Source organism: Hesperophylax consimilis, chromosome 30 (genome assembly GCF_061612785.1).
Source record: "Hesperophylax consimilis isolate HC1 chromosome 30, BYU_Hcon_1.0, whole genome shotgun sequence".
NCBI classification, from domain to species: domain Eukaryota; kingdom Metazoa; phylum Arthropoda; class Insecta; order Trichoptera; family Limnephilidae; genus Hesperophylax; species Hesperophylax consimilis.
Window position 1 is genome coordinate 9,361,478 of NC_142865.1, and position 27,516 is coordinate 9,388,993.

Consider the following 27,516-nt stretch of genomic DNA (forward strand, 5'->3'; position numbering starts at 1 on the left):
TAACTCTACCTCCAATATACTGTAATTTGCTTTTAATTTAAGGCGATGCACTACGTATTAATGCAAAATCACGTGTTTTTGGTTTGAAAATTTGGTTGTCCTAGAAATGTTTCAGATGCTTTGATTAAATACTGCGAGTAGAATAAATACATCATGGCCTTTGAAATAATCGAGTATTTTTTAGATAAGTCTTTTTATAAGCCCAGAAAAAAATAATGTATAAGGCCTATGAAAACTGCTTTAAAGTTCAAAATCTCCTACTTATGAACCCATTTTCGGTTATGATTTTATTGTATAATGTTGCAAATTAAGTTATTTATAAAATGAACGGAAAAAAATTAAACAAAACATACACAAAATAAAATAAAAGGCACTTTTTGGCCATGTTTTTTTCTTGCATAAATCAAAACAGGCGGATGGTGTTAAGCGGGAATTTAAACCTTATCGCCATCTACATAAGGGGTGTTATTGATAGCGGCTCGATTTAAAATATTACATGACGTAGTGCATTGCCTTAAGAGTTATTTTCAAAAGTAGATTTGATTGTGCGATGAAAACGAACAATTTCTCTTAAATAATATCTTTAATATATTATTTAAGAGAAAATAATTTTAATCGTGCTTTTTTTCATAATTCTAACTGATTTGTCAAGAATTCAGACTGTTCTGTATTTTTTAATTATCGATAAAATCAATTGTCTAATAAAAAATGATTTTATTGATTATTAAAAAATACAGAACAAAATCAATTATGTAACAGATTTTATTGAAAAATAAAATCATTTGCACAATTGATTTTAATTTTTAATTATCAATAAAATCAATTGTGTAATAAAAATCGCATAATTTTGACGTTTTCGCAATAGATAAAATGCTTCAGTGTTGCCATCGTAGGGCATTTTTTTCATTAATTAATGTATAGATCGTCAATAAGACATATTATAATCAATGTCGGCAAAAAGTTTATCTTGTCGAAAATGCTTAGTTATCGATATGGTCGTGATAGGTCTCCTGTTACCCCCTTACGTGTTTTAAATTTTACACAACTGATTAACCGTACTCTAATGGTTGTTTATCAGTTAAGTAAATAATTAAAGTTTAAAATTTCGTGTCCAACGTACATAACGAAAGCCACATTTTCGACCTTGCATTGTTGAAAAATGAATTTGGAAAACATGCACGGTCAGGTAAACAGTCGTTAAGGAACATCATATTATCACGTTAAATTCCGCAATTGCTCCTGAGAAATCGCACATGTTGCCGTGGGTGGGATTAAGATAATACACCACAAATTATATTATTCACGGCATGAAATGAAGGGGATATGCCAGCTATCGACTTATAGGTAAAATTGACTCTCTGAGATGAAGGTTGTATGGAATTTTCCTAAAATTAAACTAATAGGTTTTTTCACAAAACCTGTGATACAATAAATCTCCGGCATAACAAAACACTTGGGACTTTTATTATGATAGAGCGACAATGGCTTTGGTGTCTTAATTAGCATGCGGTTGGAGTAATCTGGACGCTGACCTTGAGGTCAACTCCTTATTAATTATCATATTAACCCATTTTATGCTGTAGAAATTAGATCCCTGAGGCGTATGTGTGGTAAAACCATGTATGATCTTGTGAGAAATGTGGAGATCCTCCAAGAATGAAAGGGACGCTTAGATGTTTTGGGAATGTAAAGCGAATGAGCTAAGAAAGGAGTATAAGGAGAATATATGTCGCAAATGTGAATTGTATGAGATGTAGGGGACACCCGAGGAAGCCATAGCACTATCAAGTGAATCAGATACTTGAGTAGGGCCATGTCAAGAGTCAGAATAATAGAAGAGTATGTATGAGACGATGTTTAAATGTGAATGAGGCAAGGAGTGTGTGCCAAGAACGAGTTGTTTGGTAGTCCGTCCTCTCTGCCTACCCCTGCGGACAAACGGCGTAGTGGTTAATTATTTAGTAAGTGGAAACTGAATGACAAAAAGCATCGTCTGAAACTCCCATTAAATATAACAGATCCGATATCTCTTGGTCGGGAGGCAAATTAATTTACAAACAACAATTCTCATAGGAACGATGTTTTCAAAAATTTTCAACGACGTTATGTAAAAAAACATAGATTTTGTTTTAGAAAAGCTTTGAGTCGGATTGCTTTAACGTTTTCTTAATCAGAACGATTGAGATTTATAGTATGAATTATTTCTCGCTAAGCATCGGCTAACCAGAACTTATCGAATCGAACACCGGTGGAAATCTAAGAAGACATAATCATGATTATAAATTTTCCAGTAACTTGTATTAAACCCATGCCAAACGATTTCATATCTCAATGTTATGATTCACCACAGAATTTCCTTCATAGCTGGGGTTACGCAAACCGCAAAAATGCGAAGAATCTTTAAAATTTTGACGTTCTCATCCTGTTTTTCGCGGTCCAAGGTGTTTTTTGACCAGCTGTCAGATAATCAACCTGTTTTGTTTAGTTTTGTATCTAAGATGATGTTGCTAGATTTCAAGAATGACTTTTAGCCATTATCAAAATAGTCCAATGTTTGTCTGCTTTGATTGAGATCGCACTAGGGGGGATATTTAAAAAAACGAAGTTTTATGGCGCTGTAGAATTTTAGCACATTTTATTAATATTAGCGCAGGGAATTTGCGACCCAACTCTCTTGCCGAGCAATTTTGGATAAGTGGATTCGAAAAAAGTATTCATACTTTCTCTGTTCAAGTTTGGTTTCATCGGTTCGATATGTCCCCCTTATTTAACGAAAGAATGTTGTGTTTGCACTATTGTTTTGAATGAACGTGCTTCAGAACTAGCTTTATTGATCCTTTCAACACCTGTGCAAAGTCGGGAGACCCGCCGAACGCGTGCCCAACATGTGTGCACCGTTGCCATTTGCTGCATGAAAATGCTTCGATTTTACGACTCGTTTTTTCCTCCTACAATATACCCTCCAAAATGCATGAACAAAGATGACATTCTCCGGAAGTAAAGCACCCCAGTCCGAAGACTTTGCCGATCTATTCCCGGTATCCGTTTTGTTACACGCTGTCATGTTTTGGCGTCAATTTAATGCGACTCGTGATTAGTCATTATCTCTAATTGTTCAGCATAAGTATCAAATGATTTGTTTACATAAGACGTCCATAGATTCCACAATTCGGATGCCAAATTGTTTCATGACCCCACGATTGTTTGCTTATACGTGATTTCAGAAGGGCTCGTATGCTGTTTTCTAATGCAATGCTTTCCGTGTCTCTCAATGTCTTGTTCCTAATATTCGGTTGAAAGATCTTTCGGTTGGTTAACCTTGATACGGTGCATTTGGCTTATGTCCAAATGTCACTCTTCCCGATTCTGCGCTCCGGGCTATTTCTTTATGGCAGCCGTTGGTTCGCTCGCTGGCCCGCGATATTTTGTAAATCTTCGCTTTAATAGTACCCATATCCCCTCACATCAATGAGATTTGCGAGCTGTATACCAAACATGTGTTCGCATCGGTCTATAAAACTAAAACATGCGCATGTTATGTAGAATAAGCATGTTCTCCTGGTAGTTTAAGTTCGTGAAATAATTTATCTTGGTTGGATTTGTTAGTTAAATTAATGCTTTTAATTACAAAAATGTATTTTTATTCTTCCTTCTATAAGACCAAACCGTATTATGAGTAATTTGTGGTGATTTCTTACACCGAAATTTCCGCTTTTCTTACGAGTTTTTTTTTTTTAAATAATTAGATACAGTGCAAGAACAATATAAAACAGAAGCAGCCATTCCAGAAATAGTTATACAAGAAACAGATGATAACGTAGGAGATAAGCAAGATGACTTCACTTCCAAAGAATTACAATCTGTTGCTATTGTACTGACAGATTCAGAGTGCGTTCCTGAAAAGAAGAAAAATAAAACAAAGCATCGGAAGACTATGTCAATGTCCAGCACGCTGGAATTGGTCAAGTCTTTGGGAGATGAGTGGATAGAAGCAGCTAAGAGAGAACTAGAAGAACATTCCAACAAGAAGAAAGAACTTATCAAGAAGAAAGAGAAAGAACATTTAGGGGATTTGCAGAAGAAAGACAAAGACCACCATCATATTTTCGATACACACCACAAAAAGGATAAAGACCATCATTCTATCGTAGACAAACATCACGATAAAGAAACCGACAAGTCTGAAAAGCGTAAAAGTAATGATATGGTGACCTTGATCCTTTACGACGCGTCGGTCGGAGAGACTGACGATTTCGAGGTATTGGAGGAGTGCGAACCCAACTCCAAAAAGAGCCAAAAGAAAAAAAGTTACAAAGAAAGCAAGGACGACTCCAAACCACGCAAAATCAGCGCAGTTAACATGATCAATGCCCAAAAAAACACTGTGAAGAAGATCGCAAAAGCTAGCTCAGTTTCTGCTTTCAATTTCATCAGAAGCAAGAAAAAACCTCTCGCAATCATGGGATCATCAACAGAAATATCAAATACTTCTTTGGATCATGCTATTCTTGCTACTGAACTGCTCTTAGAGCATGAAAGAATACACACAAACATAGTCCACGATCCAAGAGTTAACTACCTAAAGAAGCTTGATAAAGAATCAGAAGAAGAAAGCAAGTCAAACTCTAGTCATGACGAAGATATCTACTACGATGCTAAATCGGCTATTGTCGATGAACCAGACGAATTGCCCCAACCTGATGAACTAAAGATAGGGCTTAGGTCTTTGAGAGGACGACGCACCATCGGCAGTTCTTTGAAGAGAACCAACGGAGGGAGAAGACGAACAAAGAAAAGGAACTCAGCTGATGAGGCCCCTCCTTTACCACCAAGAGCACCTGTCACCAACTCGGCTCCGCCAGTTCTCGTCAGACAAGCAAATGTTCCCCAGAAACATTCCCACTGGCTTTTTGGCAGTTCGTTCAAAGGTAAATATTTATTTAACCATGTTTTTCAATCGATATTTATCTCCTACTATGAAAACGATTAGTTTTCTTGAACCATTAATCTTTTATCGTGTCATTGGAAATGAATTCTTACTTCTTGTTCCGATGTTTTTTTAATTCTTTGTATCAGAAAATGCTACATTTTTGACCCTGTAAAATTGCAACTACGCTTAACTGTTGAGTTTGGCAACCACGCTTTTCTAGTTTCCATAGTAACTATTGAGTCAAAAATGGGCAACTGTTTAGAAGATTCCCCTATCATGATGGACCGATTTAAAAATCATTAGAATGCCGGTATTTCAATGGAAGTTGCTTCGAAGAACTGGCGTCATTGATTCTCTGTATCGGTATACAGCCGGCAGACATCTCAAACGCGCATCTAACAATTATTGTACACGGTTGACATTTTCTACTTGAGAATATTACTCGTTCTAATGCTTAGCGGGTCCGCTAGAATGATTTGCCGGCTTTTTGTTTCCTCCTTCCATAAATATGGGTATATTCAAGACCAGGTTTTATAATTATTTTATCCGAATAGACCCTTCACACATGATGACAATATAGGACCTGAAGGAAACCCCAGACTCCTATGTGGAGTTAATATATTTTTTTTAAATACCTTCTACCGTGGTCCACAAATCATTACCTTTTCGTTAGTTGACACAACCACTGTTCAAATACCATAATTTGGCTATTGGAAATATAATCTCTTGGTTAATATCCCACTGTACACTGTATCAAATGTACACTGTTTACAGTTTATGTACCACATCTATCGAATTCCTGTGTAAATTTCCCATCCAATTAGACCTGTTTAACGAACACTGGGTTACTGTTGAACCAACAACCTATTTCACCTGAAACGTATTAATTAACGTGATTTATGTCTTTGTTTAACCAATGTACAATTCATTTTGATTTATCTGCAGTTTTGAAATTGGTTTTAAGATTGGATCGATATGGTCTCCCAGTAAAAACCAACTTTGGTGGGGGTGTTTTCTTCTGAAATTTGTTGAAAGTTTATTCAACATTTTCACGCTTTATCATTAATGTCTGTTTGTTTTTTTTTCCCACATATTACTCCTAGCTACAACTTTTCTAATATTAGTTATTGCATATTATTGTGGCATTTTCTTTGTTCTGCCAAATTATGTCACATTTTAAAAGTTTAAACAGTTACATGTTGTCATTTTTTGACACCCAACAACATGTTCAACAGATCAGCATAACAATATTTTGCTATTTTTATCTGAGTTTATTTTAAATTTGAACTTTCGTTATTTTCGGGTCCCGAGCTTTTGGAGGTTTGTTTTGCAAGATAAAGTGACGAATCTAGTTTTATTTATTTTGTTATTTTTTTCTTGTTTTTTTCGTAAATATACTGGTAGAATTAATAATTACAGATGCTAACATTATATAGTGTATGCAGGTGTTATGTTTCAAAATCATATGTATGAGTAATTTGATGTTAATAAATATCTGAGATTTTCGATTAAAATTTTCGTCATCCATTCGTGTCTTCGATTATAAAGTAATTATGTCAAGCACGAGAAAGAGACACAAGACGTGACAGAGATATGTAAGGGAGGGGAAGAAGGAAAACACGTTTATTTATCAGTAAAATGTAAAAAATATATATAATGTAACCCTTTATTTTTTCTTTAAATATTTTTAAGATGGCAGTTTGCAACGGGTTCTTGAAATAATCATAATACTAATAATACATTTTCTTGAATGTTTTATTTCTAACGGGAGTTGCTTTTTATAAAAATGACTAGACTCCCAATGTCCAGGCATACAGTGTTAGTAGGCAGTATGCGAGTGTGTACATGTTGTTAGTTATATAACTAGATTACGTTAAAGGACAGATCAATATCAAAGCTTTTGTCACACAGCCTACATGGTATGGTATAATGGGTTCCATGATAACTCAACACAGTGATTATTCAACACACATTTAAAAAGTGATATAAAGTCATTAAAAACGATGAAAAAAATTATTTTAACCTAACCTAACCTAACCTACTTAACCCAGTTAAAACAGTTTTTGTTTTATCACTTTCCATGACTTTATATAACTTTTTAAAAATGTGATGAATTATCATCTTGATGATTTATCCGGTCACCGGTATAATGATAATAATATACGAACACTGGTTTGGTTCCGGAGAGGAGTGGATTTGATAATCTGAATGCACTCAGTTAGCCATAAAACTGTTGTCCAATGGGGGGATAACATTAGCTGCAGACAATGGATTCTACATTTTGAATCTTCTTTTGAATATTTGTTTTAATTGATTTGCCTTATAATGTTATATGCAATTTTTCAAATGTCACTTATCAGGAAATCTCATCTACAGGCTGAGAGCTCTAACCACTCTATGGTAGCAACCTTCACACCCGCCGAAATCTTCGAATACATACTCTGTTTTAAATCTGAAATCTGAGATCGCAACAATTACTGATTTCTTCTATTTGTATTTTTGCAGGAGAGAGCAAGCGAGACGACGACAGTGGAGCCGACACCGTCTCTCAGATGACAGACACCTCCCATTTCAGCTCGGAACACTCTGCTGACAGAACGGAAAACAACTCACAGTAAGTTTTTTAGTCTTTAATTCTACCGAAACCGATGTACGAATGTGAATGAAGAATGGATTGTGTGCCAAGACAATGTTGTGTTATGGTGTATCCTCTCTGCCTACCTTTGCGGTGGTTAGTTACTACAATCATCAAAAAATGTAGTAACGCAACCCCGACCCGAAGCGATAAAACCTCGACATGAGGTGACGGAACTCCGGCCCGAAGTAATGCAACACCGAGCTGAAATGATGGGACACCGACCCGAAGTGATCAGACCCTGACCCAAAGTGTTGGGATCCAGACCCGGATTGATTGGACCCCGACCCGAAGTGACGAGATCCCGACCCAAAGTGATGGGATCTAGACCTGGATTGATAGATCCCGACCCTTTTTTTTTCTTTTCTGCTTGCCTAAATACATAGTTTAACACATTTTGGGCTGAACCGGTTTCTCCCTCCTGCAAGCATCTATGGCAGGGTGAAACCGGTCCGAGCATGTAATAGAAGGCATTACACATTATTCAATGTACAGATTGTCTAGTCGGATACTATTTTAAAAATCTTTACAAATATAATGTGTAACACCCGTTTCAGGGATATAAAACAAAATAAATAACTTAATAGGTCAGTTTTTTTTGGTTTTTTTGGAAAGTGTAAGAAAATTATAATAATACAAGCGCAAAGCCACCGAGAAATCACGGGATATTAAAAATCACGGGATATTATGTTAATAAACCTAATAAATAATAATTAATTCATTGACTCAATCGTTAATAGGTCGTTTAAAATGCTTGGTTTCGTGCTTAGAATAAGTAAAGTATTCAGTATTCCGCGTACAATTGTAATGTTATATTTCGCATTAGTCAGAAGTATACTGGAATATGCATCGCCTAGATTGCATAGAACGTATCCAAAACAAATTTATAAATTATATTACCTACAAATTCAACAATAACTTTGAGTGTACATTTGAAACTTTGCAGCGAAGACGAGCAGTAGCTGACTCAATATTTATACACAGAATTTTAAACAATGACATTGACCGTACCGAACTTTTGTCCCTTATGAACTTTAACATACCTTTGAGACGTACACGACATACAGTGCTATTCCACACGCTAAATTATAAAACAAATGCAGCATCTAATTCGACAATTAACCGAGCTCTTCATACTCTAAATAATATTTGTCTTAACTCTAATATTGACATTTTTTCGGATTCACTGCCCAAATTGAAACGTGGCATCATGTCAATAATTTAAACTGTTCAATGCACATACATACATATACACACACGCACACACCCTCTCACATATATATTACACACGTCACACACACACCTATATACTACACAGGTCACCTGGTAATTAAGGAATAAACATACCACTTAGCAGGCATTACAAGGGAACATATCATAGGTACACAACATGAAGCATCTTATTCCTGTATACGGTTTTCTCTCTGTAAATCATGTACCTACTGTTTGTTTGTATAAATTTTTTTTCTTTATTCATAAAAATATATTTGGATACAGGTTTTTTTTACATGCTTTTCGACTACCACACTAGAATAATAATATAATATAAAAATAAATAACGTCTTCTTAAAAATTCTCAAAAGCGCAGACCCTTGAAAAATCACGAAATCTGATTGTGCTCGACAAGATTAATATATTTAAACCAAAAAATGTGCATTCAAATTTAGAATTCATACAATTTTCTCGTGAAACTGAAAAAAAATGTATATACAGGGTGTATCGGCAAGTACCCGACAAACTTTAACCAGCTATTCCTTAGCATATTTGGAGTAAAAAATCTTAAATGCACTTTGCTGTCCGGTAACGTTTTTTTTTTATTAAAAAATTTCACCACATGTCACCACTGTTTTATTCTTTGTCAAAGTTTGAAAACCCATCTGGCAAATATTTTATTCGAATTCCGTTGAATAATGCACGTGTGTACCTATATTGGCGCACTTTTACAATCACAACTAGGGAATGCAATCCCGCAAGAAAATGTCAATCCAGGTATTTGCGGGACTGAACAATCTTAGTCCCGCTGGATCCAGGTATTTGCGGGATCCAACAGAGTGGACTTAGAAATCTAATCAATCGTATAATAAAGATCTAATACCTCGATCTACCAACCTTGTTTTTAGACTTTTAAATTTATACCTTTAATAAAACAAGTTCTTTGGGACATTTTAAATGGTTTATTAATAGGTATACCTTTAGTTAGATATAGGTAAAGGTTAAGTCATAAATTGGCAAAGAATAAGATAAGACATAAATTTACATAACATACCCGCCTCGGAACAGACTTTGTCTAGTGAGTTGGGTAAAAGAAATCTATGTACACAAATGAAAATAAAATAAACGCCCGGATTGCCGGCACTGAAACTGAAACTGAACTGAAACTTAAATAATAACGTTCACACGATAAACAATATTCTTGTACAATGAGCATCATAATTTTAATTAAACATTATTTTGGAAATAGCTTCGTAAAAAAGTTAAAGTATTAATTGTGTCATCTGATAAACGGCTTCTGATATTGGACACAAGGTAGCCAGCGGCTGAAAAAGCTCCTTCAGCTTCCACGCTGGTTGGCACAATAGTCATTAGCGCATTGTAAGTGAATTGAAGGTATGTGCCTTTTAATCCACCGGACTCGAAGTAATTCAGAGTAGGTGAGGGTAAATCTGTAGTTGCTCTCTTTCAGCTTTAAAAGATCTTGAATAACCATCATTTTTAGTGTCTTGCCGTAATTCATAACCATTAATTTGATTGAATTAGACGATGTTGGTAAGTTTTAAAGTTTTAATCTTTTTAAAGCCCCCGGCTTTAAAAAGATCTCACAAATTTGACGAGGTACAGAAAACTCGGAATGGTAAACCATCTTTAGACACCATTGGTGATACCCTCTTTTCGACGGTATTGTTTTCGCTTGAAAAATGGTCAGTGATTTTATGCTTCTTTGCCAAAGTTGATGGTTGAGGTTGACAATGAGCCGATGTGGAAGAACTGGACGGCGATGCAGTTGTAGAAGCTTCTCTGTTATCCCGCCAGTCCAGCGGGATCCCGCAAAATTTTCGACCGAGATTTGTCCCGCAAAATGTCTGCGGGATCTCGTTATTTCGGGATCCCGGTATACCGGGATTGCATTCCCTAATCACAAAGAAATGGCACGGCACCATTCGTCTCATTTTTAACTATTATTATTTAGTGTGTGCGGAAGAGCGAAGACGCTTTTTGACATACTTGCTTATAACAGCTGTTGAACACGAAACGCAATGCCAATGACAGTGATGTAGTGTGGAAATTTTTTTTTTTTTTGTTTTTAATTGAAAAAAAAATGCTACCGGACAGCAAAGTGCCCATAACATTTTTTACTCCAAATGTGCTAAGGAATAGCTGGTTAAAGTTTTTCGGGTTAGTGCCGATACACCCTGTATATATTGTAGGAAGGTACTGTATCCAGTCGTTAGTTTGAACTCTTCACAAAATACATTATTAAAATGAGACTTTCTTCAAAGCAAATCCGAGTTCATTAAACCAGAGTTACAATTACACACACTCAACCTAAATCAGTATATAAATAACGCAGACACGTTAAAAATCGCGGTCTAGTCTGAATTCTTGACACTTCCAGTTTTTACAATGACAATTAATTTAAAAATATTAAGATAGTATGATTTCTTGGTAACATCAGTTCCAACTTTGAAAATTGAATTAAATTCTAAACAACCCGAGTTCAGAACCAGCGTTACAATCACAACCCACAACTGAAATTAATAAATTTTATAAGATATTATTCCACATTTTTCTATAAGCTAATGAATAATTCGAACTTAGAGTATTAGTTTATTTATTTTTGTGAAGTCCTTTTATATATACATTGTCCAATGGTTTTGAAAGAACCTTACCTTCGTTCGGACGAAAATTAACCAAATTTCTATGGTGGTATTTTTAATTAATATTCAATTAAAAAATTGCTGCTGGTTGTGTTTAAAAATATACTATCGATAATTTATGTCAATTTTTATAAAGGCTTTTCCAATAAGAGGTGTTATTTTGATATTCAAAGAAACTTTTCCCGTAAAAGATCAATGGTTTCGTTGCTTGTGTGGCACGAAGCGCCGTCTCATTGAATGTAAATGTTGTCCAGATCAATACCATCCAATTCCGGCCATAAAAAATCATTAATTATCTCTCGATAGCGCAATCCATTCACCGTAACTGTTGCTCCAGCCTCATTTTCTAAAAAGTAAGGTCCAATGACCCTGCCGGACCATAAACCGCACCAAACAGTCACACGTTGAGGATAGAGATTTTCAACAATAACTCTTGGGTTTTCCGAGCCCCAAATGCGACAATTTTGCTTGTTGACGAAGCCACCGAGGTGGAAATAGGTCCCATCACTCAAGATGATTTGCATTTGATTCACTCAAGTGAATTTTAATAATTTCAATGCGTTGTTGAAGCGTGTATCGTTCCATTTTTATTAATGGCGTAGTTTCTACTTGTCAAATGTCAAAAAATGACAGCTTCAAAAGTAACATCTACCGAAATAGCGGACTATTCAAAATAACACAAATTCATTATCCATCAAATTGTGAACAAAGGTATGAAAACACTAGGCTTCGTATTAAGAACAACTAAAAACTTTAATTCTTTACAAGCCATTAAACTATTATACGTATCTCTAGTAACAAGTCTAATTGAATATAACTCAGTAGTTTGGTCTCCATCTTATAAAATTCACATTAACAACATTGAGCGAATACAAAAAAAAATTCTACGTTTTATAAATTTTAAATTAAATATCCCTGCCGAAGACTTGAAATACAATTTCTTATTAAATACTCTAAAAATACATACATTAGAAGATAGACGTAAAATAAACGATTTAACGTTCTTATTCAAAATACTTAACTCTAAATTCGACTGTTGTGAACTCCTGCAACTTATAAACATACATACACCCACTGTAACAACACGACAAAATACAATATTCTACAGCAGCACACATAAGCGTAACTACATTGCCCACTCTCCGATACAACGACTTCACACCATGGGAAATCATTACTTGGGTGATGTTGACATATTCAATACCAACTTGGCAAGTTTTTTGGATCATTTAAAACATTTATTTCAACAATACTCCTAAACACATCATGTAAACCAACAAATAGCTGTAATTTTCTGTTTTTGTTTCTTGTGTTTTTATGACTTGTTGCATAGCTTTTATCAAATGTAATTTTATTCTTTTTTTTTATGTTTCAAAGTTTTTGTCAAATTAAAATTATACTACCAACCATGTAAAAGCCCTCTGGGCGTTAAATAAATAAATAAAAAAAACACCTCTTATTGTAAAACCCTGTATATTTGTTAATTTTGAACCCTTTATTAACCTCGTGCAGGCAACGCGGAGGACCCAGCGTGGCGGCCCGTCCAGTAACGCGCGCAGAGAGCTACCGCGACCGCGCAGACCGCGTCAAGAGGACAAAGAGGAAGACGAGTGACCCTAACCAGCTGACTTCCTCGAAAGACTACCAGTAAGTGACCTCAACCCTAATTTTACACGTATATTAACACTATATGGTCGGTCATTTTACCGCCAAATTGGGGGCGAAGCGCGGGTGTTTTTTTAAATTTTAACGCCAAAATTAGACTTTACGCAAAATATTCATATCTTATGATGTATTTGATATTTTTCGATGAAACTTTCAGTGTTTTACTTTAAAAAGATGTCTTTATTTATTTACTTAGCAATGTATGTGTAATTCCTTTTTTTATTAACAAAAACTTTCTACTTTCTTGGGAATCATAGAAAAAACAGTATTTCTCAATCGAAATAACATATCGAAATTTATTCATACAAAATTACAAGATTATTTAGAAATTTTCAATACATAAAAAGAAAACTATAACCTAATAGTGCTTCAATGTGTGATAGCGTTCGAAACACTTTCCTTTATGCAGGGGCACATTGCAAAACTTGCACATGTACCGCGTTTCACTGCGTAGTTTGTGAGCGGAACATATGCGACAACGATTTTATTATTTTTTTGTGTTTTAAACTCATTGTATTGATAGGTAGATAGATCGGGTACCGCCGACAATAGAAAACACATGACCCCGCACCCATTTTGAACCCCTTGTTTAAAAGTTTCCCGCTCCTTACGTAAACTCGTCTCCCGCGTTTTACTGTAAAAAGGCATATGACGAGTTTTCTCGTTTCCCGCAAATAATGTGTTAACAATCCAATGGGACGCATTTGTAAACTTAGCCACAACCGTTCAACCTACACGGAGAAAACTTACTGATATAATTTTTTTTTTTTTTAATGGTAAACTAATGTTTATAAGACACGGTGTTTTGTGCATAGCATAAAGGATAATAAATCATTATAAGCAATAATTAGTATTTTTGTAGAAAGCAGTCACTTTGTGGTTGGACATATTAATTGAAATAAAACAATAACTGTGTTTGTAACCACCAGTTTAATTAACTAGTTTAATTTTAGACAAGGTTTTTTATGCATAGCACAAAGGATAACAAATTATTTTAAGCCATAATTAGTCGCTTGAAATAACCATACAAATTGAAAGATAGATATTTTCAATTTTTATGGATATTTCAAACGACTTAAATATTACTATAATAATACTATTGATTGAAATAAAACAATAGCTTTGTTTGTAACCACGATTTATTTATTTGAATTATTTAATACGGACCGGTTTCGCTTAATACGAGCATCTTAAGGGTATAAAATTATAAAATCTCGAAGCACGTGTTCTCAAAATTTCAAAAAATTTATATTTTCGCATTTCGTCATTGTATAATATCAGGATGAACGCAGCTGCATGAACACGTGTTCCGATATATTACAAAAGTACTAATATCGTATTAGGAAGCTGCTTGATTTCCCTTTTTATCTCCGTGTAGAGTTAGTTGTATCTCGTCAAAATTATTAATCATTATTTTGTTAAAACGTAGAACCATGTACTGCGCAAATTATTCCAGGAAATATTTAAGAAACTCTATTATCATTAGATACATGTGTTAAATATGTAAATATTTTTGCTAAACGTTTCTCTCTATAGCACGATATCCGACGTTTTAAAAACATGATGAAACGTCGACGCTCTTCCCACGCGCATTTATTAATAATTCTATATCGGAATATTAGATAGAATTCAACGAATTTGCTAGACCGTTTAGCCGAATTTTAATACAGCTGAAAATCTATGTTCTGAAACAGTAAAATCTCCCCAAACGCTTAGCTTTGGGGTAGTGAAATTTGTACAGATTTTCTTGTCTGGAATTTCTTGCCGAAGTTCGAATAAGACAGATTTTTGTACAGCTTTTCTTGTCTGGAATTTATTGCCGAAGTTCGAATAAGACAGAAATTTGTACAGCTTTTCTTGTCTGGAATTTCTTGCCGAATTTCGAATAAGACAGATATTTGTACAGCTTTTCTTGTCTGGAATTTCTTTCGAATAAGACAGAAATTTGTGCAGCTTTTCTTGTCTAGAATTTCTTGCCGAATTTCGAATAAGACAGAAATTTGTACAGCTTTTCTTGTCTGGAATTTCTTGCCGAATTTCGAATAAGACAGATATTTGTACAGCTTTTCTTGTCTGGAATTTCTTGCTGAATTTCGAATAGGACAGAAAAAAAAATTATGACAGTCAATCTATCGAATGACGTGAACAAAAATTTCGATTTGAATAAATTATCTTTACTGAACCGTTGAAACAGCCACCATCTTGAAAATGAAATGGAACGTACAAACAAATGCGTGTAATAGGGAAATTTGTCAAATTTGCTGAACAGCTCTCTGCTGCGAAATGATTTGCCAGTTTTTGTGTTTTTCCCATTCTACAATATTGGTGTCTTCAAGACCAAGGTTATCCTTGTTTTTCTTGAGTCTCCAAATTAAATCATTAGGTTATCTACATACAAACAGATATGAGGAAGAGACAAGCCAAAAATGTGTATATTCTTGGTATACCTTATATTGTAGGGGTAATAGGCATTAAAATCGCTTGACAAACGGAGTCTAGAAACGTTCGATTTCAAGCGCAAAACTGATTTTTATTTATTTTGTAAATAATTTTATAAGAAAGCAAAAAAGTTAATCAAGTGAAACTGTCACAGATAAGCTTAGCTATAATACTGTATTTTTTAAAAGTTGTTTCCCTTGTAAATGGGGGTCCGCTCGTATGTACCCCCATTTGAATCTCGTGGACCCACAAAAAAAATTCTCGCTGATATAGAACCCCAGCAAGCTGATATCGACCCCCGGGGGTTCATACAGACCACTTTGGGAAGCTCTGCTCTAGGGATTAAAAGTGGCAATCAACCCCATTCAGCGATGGTTAACAATTTGTACCCAGGATGTTAGCATAACCTGCAGGGTAGTTTTCCTATGGGCTACTGAGAGGTGGTAAAGCCAACACCCGCACCTTCTCGCTTTCACTTCTTCTAAACAACTTACCCTAATTGCGATCAGCTGTTTAATTTACCTTTACTATATCGGATTGTGTTCTTTTCATTGACCTGGATATGAGATATTATGCAAATTTTAAAACACGTGCTAATAATTGTGTACACGGGGTTACATTGCCAGCGTAAAATGGGGCATGTTTTTTTATGATGTAATAATTCTCATTTTGACTTACTATCATTATATTCCAACTTCTTCTTCTGGTAGCCTATCCTATCGGAAGATGGCTATCTATTTTCAACGGTTTCCGTGGTCGAGGGGTAATGCTCTCGACTAGCAAGCCGGATGTCGCGGGTTCAAATCCCGGCGTGCGCTAGTAAATTTTATTTGATAATTTATGTCATTTTCACAATTCACTCATTTAAAATGTAGTAAATTTGCTCTCAGTATCGCCCTAGTGTAAGACCACAATTTAGGATTGAAACCTTGCTTGAAATGGCTTTGGCCGTGTTTGGTGACCAGATCTCAATAGCTAGGTATCTCTTTCCCCTCCCCACCCCCTTCAGCCTCCCGACATACCGCGATTGGGGATTCCATATAGTGCATCGAGTTCCAGATGATTCGAAGCAGTTGGGACTCTTGCGCGGTATTCACATAAGAAAGCCTATCCTATCGGAAGTTGGCTATTATCATCATCAGGCCATTCTTCACCTTACAAGCTGCAGCCCGGTGTTTTTATGGTGACCGGATTCATCACAATGATAATTCATCACATCTTTAAAAAGTTATATAAAGTCATGGAAAGTGATGAAACAAAAACTTTATTAACTGGGTTAAGTAGGTTAGTTAGGTTAGGTTAGGTTAGGTTAGGTTAGGTTAGGTTAGGTTAGGTTAGGTTAGGTTAGGTTAGGTTAGGTTAGGTTAGGTTAGGTTAGGTTAGGTTAGGTTAGGTTAGGTTAGGTTAGGTTAGGTTTGGTTTGGTTTGGTTTGGTTTGGTTTATATTTTTTTTTCATCGTTTCTAATGACTTTATATCACTTTTTAAAGGTGTGTTGAATTGTCACTGTGTTAAGTTATTATGGAACCAGTTTTTATATAATGAATTTATTATGTAGGTATATCGAAGATTCGAAGGTTTTCGAATTTTTCATCAAAAGTTCTAGTGAATGCCTGTTTAGGTTTTTGTGATTAAAAAAAATTTCTCAGAAATTTGGCATAGGCCTACAAAAATATGTAAAAACGCCAATGGATTTTTAAACTAGAAGTTTTGTGAACAGTGTAGTCCTTGCGTCCCACAGACATAGGAATTAATAGACGAGAAGATAATGGCGAGGGGTAAAATCAACTGTTGAAGAACGAAGGGGGTTAAGCTGACTGTGATTCGTCAATAAATCAATCTGACAGTAAATAGGCATCTCGCATTATAATATCACCATTTAGTTCTTAAAAGTAAAATCTGCTTTTGAATGAATAGACATTTTTACATGGGAGCGCAAATTACTCGCCACGTTATGAACTAATTTGCGAAGTCCAAATTCGGCAAAGTAAATTTCTTCTGTTTGCAGAGTCGTAGTTAGTTTCAGAGTATTTAGTTAAGACACTTTTACAAATGTTCCATAATTTACTTACCCCAGTAAACAACGATCAGCACACTTGAGAATCGCTACATTGTGATGTGATAGTATATGTTTCTAAAACTGATCCATATAATACGGTGTGAATAAGCTTAAAATAAAGTAAAATAATGCTTACTTATGGAATGTAATACGACAATTGGGTTTATTCTCTTTTTCACATCTATTTTTACAAGTTTTCATATCACAAGTCAACATTTTGCCGTGTTATTTCGTAAAATGAACCGATGATGCCTCGACCATAGTTCGCACAAGAATGATGACGTCACGTTTTCAAATTTCACTTGAGGCCATACGCGAGCCCAGCCGGCTCCAATGGAACCGGTATGGGGAGTGGGGATAATACGCTTTTAATCACTTAGGGCAGGTCTACTAATATTCATATGTCTATGTTGCGTCCAAAAAATAATGTTTCTAATTTTCTCCTGTTTATTAAATTAATCTTAATTAATAACTCCACTAATGGAGGACTGAACGCTTTCAGTTAAAGAAGCGAAGCTAGCGGTTCACAATGGAGTACTGGTACCTACCCTGATGTATGGAAGTGAGGCATGGAACTAGCAGAGAAAGGATGCATGTAGACTGAATGCTGTAGAAATGAGATCCCTGATGCTTATGTGTGGTAATACCATGTATGATCGTGTGAGAAATGTGGACGTCCGCAAAGAGTGCAAGGCTTATGTAAACGTAATGAGTAAGATCAAGAAAGGGACGCTTAGATGGTTTGGGAATGAGGGTAGAAAGGAGTATAAGGAGAATATATTTATTTATTTATTTCACGCCTATTAAGGCTTTTACATACATATATATTAAAAATATTTTTACGAAATTATACACGAAAATAGTGCAGGAAACGACTATTTAAAACAATGGCAGAAAAATAAAAATAACGTCAAAATATAACTGAACTTGATCTACACAGTATGTAGGCACAAAACATAAAAAATCCAAAATATTTTTTTCTCTTTCAGTTGACAAAATTATTATGTGTTAGTCAAATTAAATACCTTTGTTAAAATATTCCACTACTTGATGAAAAAAACTTTAATAGGGTATGCTTATATAATGAAATTGATGTACTAAATATATCAACAACATAGTATAGTATTTGTTTCCTAGCTGTTGAATCCGTCGCATAGGAGTGTGATATTGGGACGTTGAAATAGAATTGCTTCAATAATATGATAGGTACTGTCTTGTAACCGACCTGCTTGGAGTATGAAAAGAGATTACATATAATAAATCAGGGGTATCAAACATTGAATTAATGATTTTATACAAACACGTTAAATCTGAAATAATTCCTACTCACCCCTTGTACATTATTATTCATATGATGCAAATGTGAATGGTAGCAGAAGTCGGAGTTGCCCGATTAAGACATGGCACGACCAAGTGAATCAGATACTTGAGTCAGGCCATGTCAAGCGTCAGAATAATAGAAGAGTATGTATGAGACGATACATGAATGTAAATGAGGCAAGGAGTGTGTGCCAAGACCGAGTTATTTGACGGTCCGTCCTCTCTGCTTACCCCTGCGGAAACGGCGTGATGGTTATTTAATTAGTTAATAAATCAAAACCAAAATTTCCTGAAATCGTAAGATTCGTAAGTAATTACTTAAATTAAATACCTACATACTTAAAAACCATATATTTTGTATAAAATTTCTAATTGAGTGTTTTATTTTACAATTTGAATAAAGAAACCTCACTATTGCAATGGCAATTTGTTTTTTCAAACTTTATACAGGCAAGTAGGTACCATAATATTGAAAAAAAAGTGGGTGTGTCAAGCCTACGCAAGACAGAAGTGAAACTTCTAGTATTCCTCTCTCTCTATTTTCATTTCATCATCTCTATTTTCTCTCTTAGGTTAGTTTGAAAATTAGAGGTTAAATAATTCAACGACGAAGCATGGATTTGCTTTTTCTAATATTTTCTTATAGATGAATGACGTTCGATTAATGTATAGTTCCAAAAATTTTCAATTTATTCACAAGTATACAATATTACATAAATAACAATATTACAATTAAAAATTACAAAGAAATTACAATGACAATGATGTGTTCATCACCTCTATCTCGTCACTACTCATTTTTAACACTGAAATTCTGTACCAAACCGTATGAACCACAATCAATTACGTATTTCACTCGTATTACACTCACGACGCAGTATACTAACCAAGCAGCTGATGCTTGGCGTGGCGCAGTTCGCTGGTGTCTGAGAGAGAGGAAAGAAGAGAAGAGAGAGAACGTTCGTGAGCGGCTCCCCCACCTCAACAAGCGCATATGGTGAGAGAGGGACAGTGAACGGTGAGCGGTGGTGGGGGTACCCGCATTTTCGTGTCGATCCTGACTCGGTTTTACTCCGTCCCCGAAAATCCATTACGCGCCTAAAGAAGTTTCACTTCAAAAATGCGAATCACATTTGAAAAAAAGTATTTTTATTGAACCATTAAAACGACCACCATCGTGAAACGGAAACGGAATGTACAAACAAATTGACAGACAGTCGATATGTAAAACGCTCGAATCAAATATACGACTACCACTACCCAGTTTTCAAATAACCATTATACAGGGTGTATCGGCACTAACCCGACAAACTTTAACCAGCTATTCCTTAGCACATTTGGAGTAAAAAATGTTATGTGCACTTTGCTGTCCGGTAACGTTTTTTTTTAATAAAAAATTAATTAAACATATTTTCACCACATGTCACCACTGTTTTATCCTTTGTCAAAATTTGAAAGCAACATCGCAACTCTCGCGTGTTGCTGCGAACGAAGCCCGTATTACATAATCCAGTACCAGAAAAGAAATATTTTATTTAACAATAATGATTATTCACATTTTTCGTATGCGAATCACTGATTGTCTTCTTGTATTGTACACATCAGTTTTATTTTTGTATCTAAATTGTTTCACCTCTGGAATGCTTTGGTTTCACCTCTTACGCGTTTCACGTATTAAATAGTCTAATTTTGAAACTAAGAAACTAATTAGTAGATTTCCTGAATTTATAATCGAAGTCCAATAATTCTGAGCACTTTTAAAAACAATTTTCCTCACTTAGGTACTTATCAATAATAATAATTGGATTATTTGAACAGCGCCGTTGTTTTTTAAATCACCGTAAGTGCTCTGTCAAAATGTTACTTGCTAGGCTATCCTACAACGTATATTTTTTAATAAATTTAGTTATTTACAACTTCGCGGAATGTGATTTATGAATATTATTGCTTATGTTAAAAGCCTTCCAGAATTACCGGAATATAACGAGCAGCTTGACACACTTAAGTTTATTTCCACTAATTTGAAGGTACAAAGAATGTATAGTTTTAAAAACAATCCCGATGAATCAAAAAACGGTTCATATAAAACTGCTGCGCAACACACTGAGACAAAGGAAAGCACTCACACAAACGTCATGACTGCATTGGATTGACCACCTGCAAATGAATGCTGCCAGATTGCTAATTTATTTAAACAATAATTATTAAATTTTATTTAAAATATCGCAATTTTTTTAAAAAATCGACAATAAATTACAACTATAATTTAAAAAAAATATTCTTAACCCCACGCTTTTTCGTAATTGATTAATTAATTCAGAATTTAAACGTTGCTTGAAATGACTAGCCGTATTTGGTGACCAGATCTGAATATCCAGGTTCAGAATTTAAACGTTGCTTGAAATGACTAGCCGTATTTGGTGACCAGATCTGAATATCCAGGTTTAGAATTTAAACGTTGCTTGAAATGACTAGCCGTATTTGGTGACCAGATCTGAATATCCAGGTTCAGAATTTAAACGTTGCTTGAAATGACTAGCCGTATTTGGTGACCAGATCTGAATATCCAGGTTTAGAATTTAAACGTTGCTTGAAATGACTAGCCGTATTTGGTGACCAGATCTGAATATCCAGGTTCAGAATTTAAACGTTGCTTGAAATGACTAGCCGTATTTGGTGACCAGATCTGAATATCCAGGTTTAGAATTTAAACGTTACTTGAAATGACTAGCCGTATTTGGTGACCAGATCTGAATATCCAGGTTCAGAATTTAAACGTTGCTTGAAATGACTAGCCGTATTTGGTGACCAGATCTGAATATCCAGGTTTAGAATTTAAACGTTGCTTGAAATGACTAGCCGTATTTGGTGACCAGATCTGAATATCCAGGTACTTCCTCACCTTCCACTCCTTCCCTTAGCCATAAAACTTACCCCAATTCAACATAAAAATTGTTTAAATTATCGGATGTAATGAAATGCATAATAATTAGACCCCAAAATACTTAATTATTCAGGGAAATAAACCCCTGAGTCATCAGTTGGAAATACCAACGACATTAAGTGAAATTAACAATGCAATAATCCTATTATTGCATTGTTTAAAATTTCACTTAATTATTAGCATTAGCAAATAATATTGGGATTAGCAAATAATAATTTACGACAATTTACTCGGAAATCAATAAAGCCAGAATAATAAAAAAAGAAAGTTATCACTTACGTCGTCTGTAAGTGGCTTTACCAAAGTTTGATAATGCCGTCAGAAGGTGAAACAGCTGTCACGCGTAATAATAATTACAACTAGCAGAACTTGTTTATAAACACACTGTTTTTATAAATTTTTTAATAAGACTGTTAAAATAAAAAAAATCTCTAAATTGAAATGGAGTTCTACAAACTAAACTTAAAATCAAATAAATTTATTGCGAAGGTTCAAAGTACTGTACTGTAATATTATATTAAATAATTTTTACGTGTTTAATTATTGTTTAAAGTCAGATTAAAGCGATTAAAAAACCCACCTGGCAATTCTTATTCGAGTTTCGTTGTTTTTACGTATTGGCGCGCTTACAAGCATCAGTCGTCTCATTTTTAACCATTAATATTTAGTGTGTAGGAAAGAGAGAAGACGCTTTTCGACACACTTGTCGAAAAACTTGTTGAATGCCGACGGGCATACTCTTCTACAGATTTTATTAAATATTGATATGTAGGTAATATTGATGTGTAAATGAATGACATTGTGAGAATTTTACCAATAAATAATAAATGAAAATGCGGACATGTAGTTTATGTTAATTTTTTTATTGGAGCATTTGTTCGAAGTGACTACCATTATTTTCGATGCAAGCGTGTAGTCTTGTTATATTTTGATTATTTAAGTTTGCAGGATTTGCTTTAATTTCTGCAGCGGCTTCCATCACTCGTTCGAGCAGTTGCTCTCTTGAGGCTATTGGCTTAGCATACACTTTTTCCTTGAGAGCCCCCCACAGGTAGTAATCCAGGGGGGTCAGGTCGGGTGATCTTGGTGGCCAAGCAATGGCCGGACTTCCACGGCCTATCCAACGACCAGGAAACTCGACATCCAAGTAGTTCCGCACGGCAATCGAATAGTGTGGTGGGGCTCCATCGTGCTGGAACCACATTCTCCGTAGTAATTCGAGGTTCACATCTTCCAGAATCTCGCCCAGTTGCACTTGTAAGAACTCCAAATACATCGGTCCATTTAGTCTGGGAGGCAACTCGATTGGACCGAGTATTTGATTTCCCAGGATTCCTGCCCACATGTTGATGGAAAATCTGTCCTGGCTCGACGACTCCCGAACAAGCTTGGGGTTTTGTTCAGCCCAATGGTGCAAGTTGTGCACATTTAGCACTCCTGTTTTAGTGAACTGTGCTTCGTCGGTAAACAATATGTTTTTCATGAAGTCTGCATCTCTTATGACATTATGCAGCATTCTTCTGCAGTACACGACTCTGGAAAAGTGGTCATTCTCCATGAGGCCTTGGCAGCGCCTATAGTGAAAAGGTTTGAGCCCGTGCTTCTTCAGAACTCTCCATACCGCCATGTGTTCCCTGTGTCCTATCATCAGAGCGACCCGACGCACGGACAGCGTGGGGTCTTCGGTAATTAAGTTCAGGATTCTCTCCTCAACTGCCACAGGAACGATGTTGTGTCCTCCGCCGGCGCCTTCAATCCGTCCGATGCCACAGTCACGCAATTGTTGATACATCTGAAACAAAACAACAAATAACAACTGCTTTTATTATTCAGCTCAGTAATAATGTCAAATAAACAATCGCGGGCTTTTTCACTCATTTTATTTTTAAAGAACACTTATTTTAGGCACATATCAGAAAACTTACGTTTTCTCTTCATTTATTTCATTTTTTTATAGTAAAATGTATAACAAAGTGTTTTAAATTATAATTTTCTTAACTAGGTACGGTTGATATCTTGGATTCACAGGGGTGAAATTGAATTCAAGTAATTTAAATAATCCCATGGTGAGAAAGGGAGTGAATTCAATTGCAGTGAATGATGCATTTATTAGAGATTAAAATTAATTAACTTTTTAAAACGCCGTTTAGTGACCACTGAACACAAATCACCTAAAGTACAATTTACATTTTTAAAGTTGGTGGCCCCTTGTTATGTTTTTAATGTTCCCAGTTTAAATTTCAAAAGCGCTTTTTGGCATTATCAATGAATGTAAATAGTTTCAATAAACAATTGATAGGGTACAAACCTGGACAAAGGTAGCATGGTGTGGGACGCGTCTTCCAGGAAACCTCATGCGATACTCCCTTACGGCTGCTCGTGAATTTCCATTGCAAAATCCATAAACAAAAACAATATCTGCTTGCTCGGCAGGTGGATAATTGAGGGGCATATTTCAACAGTAAAAACTTAGATAACAAAACAAAAACGAAACTAGAAACTTGATGACATGCGAACTCCCAAAACAGCACTGACCACTGATACGAGACGGGGTGGCGGGAACCACACGGGACTTGAGACAGAATATGTGTGAAAGAGATGACAGTAGCGCGGCGTTGCCAATTATTTTACCCCTATACTGTGGGCAGTAGCGGAGTGTGGAAATTTTATTTATTTTTGTTTTTAAAAGAAAAAAAATGTTACCGGACAGCAAAGTGTACATAACATTTTTTACTCCAAATGTGCTAAGGAATAGCTGGTTAAAGTTTGTCGGGTTAGTGCCGATACACCCTGTATACATATTTTGGTGACCGGATAAATCATCACAATGATAATTCATCACATCTTTAAAAAGTTATATAAAGTCATGGAAAGTGATGAAACAAATACTTTATTAACTGGGTTTAGTAGGTTAGGTTAGGTTAGATTAAAAAAAAATCTTCGTTTCTAATGACTTTATATCACGTTTTAAAAGTGTGTTGAATTGTCACTGTGTTGAGTTATCATGGAACCCATATTTTATCCGTATCTATTGTGGATATGAAAAATCGAAATTTCTAAAATGTTTTTGATGGTATCTCTTTTTATTGCTGCAGATATAAGTAGGTACACGGTGTGTTAGGTTTATCCGAATTCCCAAATATGCAATACCAAAAATTCGCAAACGGTGAGCTCTGGGTTCATTAAATTTGCACGCCATTATCGTCTGTAACTTCTAGATTACAAAAACTATTTTCAGCTCACTTCTTCTCATTTGTAATTCTAGTGTTGTGCGCCAAAAATGTCTTAGCTATAATGTTGGTTAGAGATAAAGGTTTTTTTGCCTTAAACCAATAAGAAGGAAAATGGAAGAGGAATATAGGATAAGGATAGGAGATGCTCTGAGAAGTCCTCCACAGTCCATAACACAGGTGAATTCTTAGTGATTATGACATTATACTCTATGTACACTGAAATCGTGTATATATAGTTAGTTAAATAAAAAAGATTATTTAAATTTTTTGTAGTTTTATGAAAATTTTCCATGGCGTCGTAAATTGGCCAATTTAAATTGAGCTTTACGTGCTCTTCCAAAGTTCTCAATAATCGCAACATTCGACGCCTTAATTGTAAGGAAAACACGTCTGTATCCACTGAATAGAGTTACCAATAGAAGTGTATTGTAGGCGTGTCCGGTGTGCCCGTAGAAAGCTCAATATTCCCTTACTTTTTTAAAATATCTATTATTTTTTCATGAACAGGGGGCCTCAACTTGGCTGTCGACGTTAGATTATAGATGTTGACAGTACGCCTGCCAATATATCGCCTCAATACCCGCTCAATATATCGACAAAATAATCAATGTCGGGGAAAATGAATAATCAGATGATGGCAACACTGCTCAATTTATTTGACCCTTTTGATGGCTTATTATTTTTATTTTAGTTTATTAGAGAAACGACCTTAAACCTCAAAACCCTTTTAACCTTAAATCATTGGAATTTCGAAAAATGATCGCTTTCTACTTCTAAAATCATGTAGAATCACCCCCAAGATAGTACACTTTAACCTCGGACACCCCGTATACAGAAAAACAAAAAATGAAGTATTAAAAAAATACAAATTAAAAGTATATAGATAGATAATGAACCTGTATAAAATTAATACATACTTGCATCATAAAATAGGTTCCACGATAACTCAACACAGTGACAATTCAACACACAAAAAAAAATTAAACCTAACCTAACCTACTTAACCCAGTTAATAAAGTTTTTGTTTCATCACTTTCCAAGACTTTAAATAACTTTTTAAAGATGTTATGAATTATCATTTTGATGATTTATCTGGTCACCCATAAAATAATGTTCAAAGATACACAAAATAAAGAAATAAAAGTACCTGTATAAAACTAATGCATCTTACATCATAAAATTATGTTCAAAGATGCACAAAATAAAGAAATAAAAGTACCTGTATAAAACTAATGCATACTTACATTATAAAATTATGTTCAAAGATACATAAACAAAGAAATAAAAGTACCTGTATAAAACTAATGCATACTTACATTATAAAATTATGTTCAAAGATACACAAAATAAAAGTACCTGTATAAAACTAATGCATACTTACATCATAAAATTATGTTCAAAGATACACAAAATAAAGAAAAAGTACCAGTATATAACTAATGCATACTTACATCATAAAATAATGTTCAAAGATACACAAAATAAAAGTACCTGTATAAAACTAATGCATACTTACATCATAAAATTATGTTCTAAGATACACAAAATAAAGAAATAAAAGTACCTAATGAAAATGAGAAAATAATTTTAAGATCCTACACACGGCAGGGGTAGACGGTTCGTAATTAACAATTTGATTTGATTTTTTCTAATATACATTTTGTGAATTGACCTGAAGACAAATGGAAAATATCAGCGTCTGTAAAGACACTATTGTATTTTGTGCACGTCCTTCTGAAAAAATAATCTTGTTATGTATTCATTAGTTGGTAATAAGTGCTGTGTGGACTGTCTGAACGAAGCTATTGGCGATCTGGGGACCGTGTTCAGGAATGTCGTCTATTAACCGATTTTGTTGATAAAAGATATCGAATTTGACATTTTATGCTAGTGCTACTGATGGTTGATTAAGAGTCGATAGGTCTCGGATGTAGATCAATTTTCTATCAAATCGGTAATACAGATCGCACTTCTAGGAATTACCCGTTCATTGCTTGGATAGATGTGTGCGTGTGTACGGATGTATGTAGGTAACTGTTGTTAGTATGTTTGGTTGCTTGTTGGCTCGCTAAATGCCGCACATTCCGAGACATTATCATTATTACGTTGAGGGGAATTTTCCTAACAGACTTTCCCTGATATGACGTCTTTGGTGCGGCTATTGTGTGCCTTGACTATATTTTTTAATTAAAAATTACCATTAGTGTTATTTTTTGTAATTATTTACACATCTACCAAAATCGAAACGTATCTTTAACAATGCGATTTCTACCCAGCTAAAAGCTATTTAATCACTGACCATTTAGTGGCCGAGTGGTCCAAAGCGTCGGGTGGTCACAGCCACTTTTATCATGGAAGTAGGAGGAATTCAAATATTGTCAGGTTGTTATCTTGGTTAGTCTATATTTAAAAAAGAG

General features: G+C 35.0%; 1 protein-coding gene across 7 annotated transcripts in view; it reads left to right on the plus strand.

The window, feature by feature from the left end:
• The window catches only part of LOC149409601 (rho guanine nucleotide exchange factor 12-like), a 268,488-nt gene that overhangs the window by 194,848 nt on the left and 46,124 nt on the right, over nucleotides 1-27,516 (plus strand). For 5 of the 7 annotated variants that reach the window (XM_089649575.1, XM_089649577.1, XM_089649573.1 and 2 more), the window contains exons 3-5: nucleotides 3,747-4,928; nucleotides 7,436-7,544; nucleotides 12,953-13,087. In XM_089649575.1, the coding sequence (XP_089505701.1) occupies nucleotides 3,747-4,928; nucleotides 7,436-7,544; nucleotides 12,953-13,087 (1,426 nt within the window). The remainder of the gene's footprint in view (nucleotides 1-3,746; nucleotides 4,929-7,435; nucleotides 7,545-12,952; nucleotides 13,088-27,516) is intronic. The other 2 variants (XM_089649570.1, XM_089649571.1) reach the window with 1 other exon arrangement.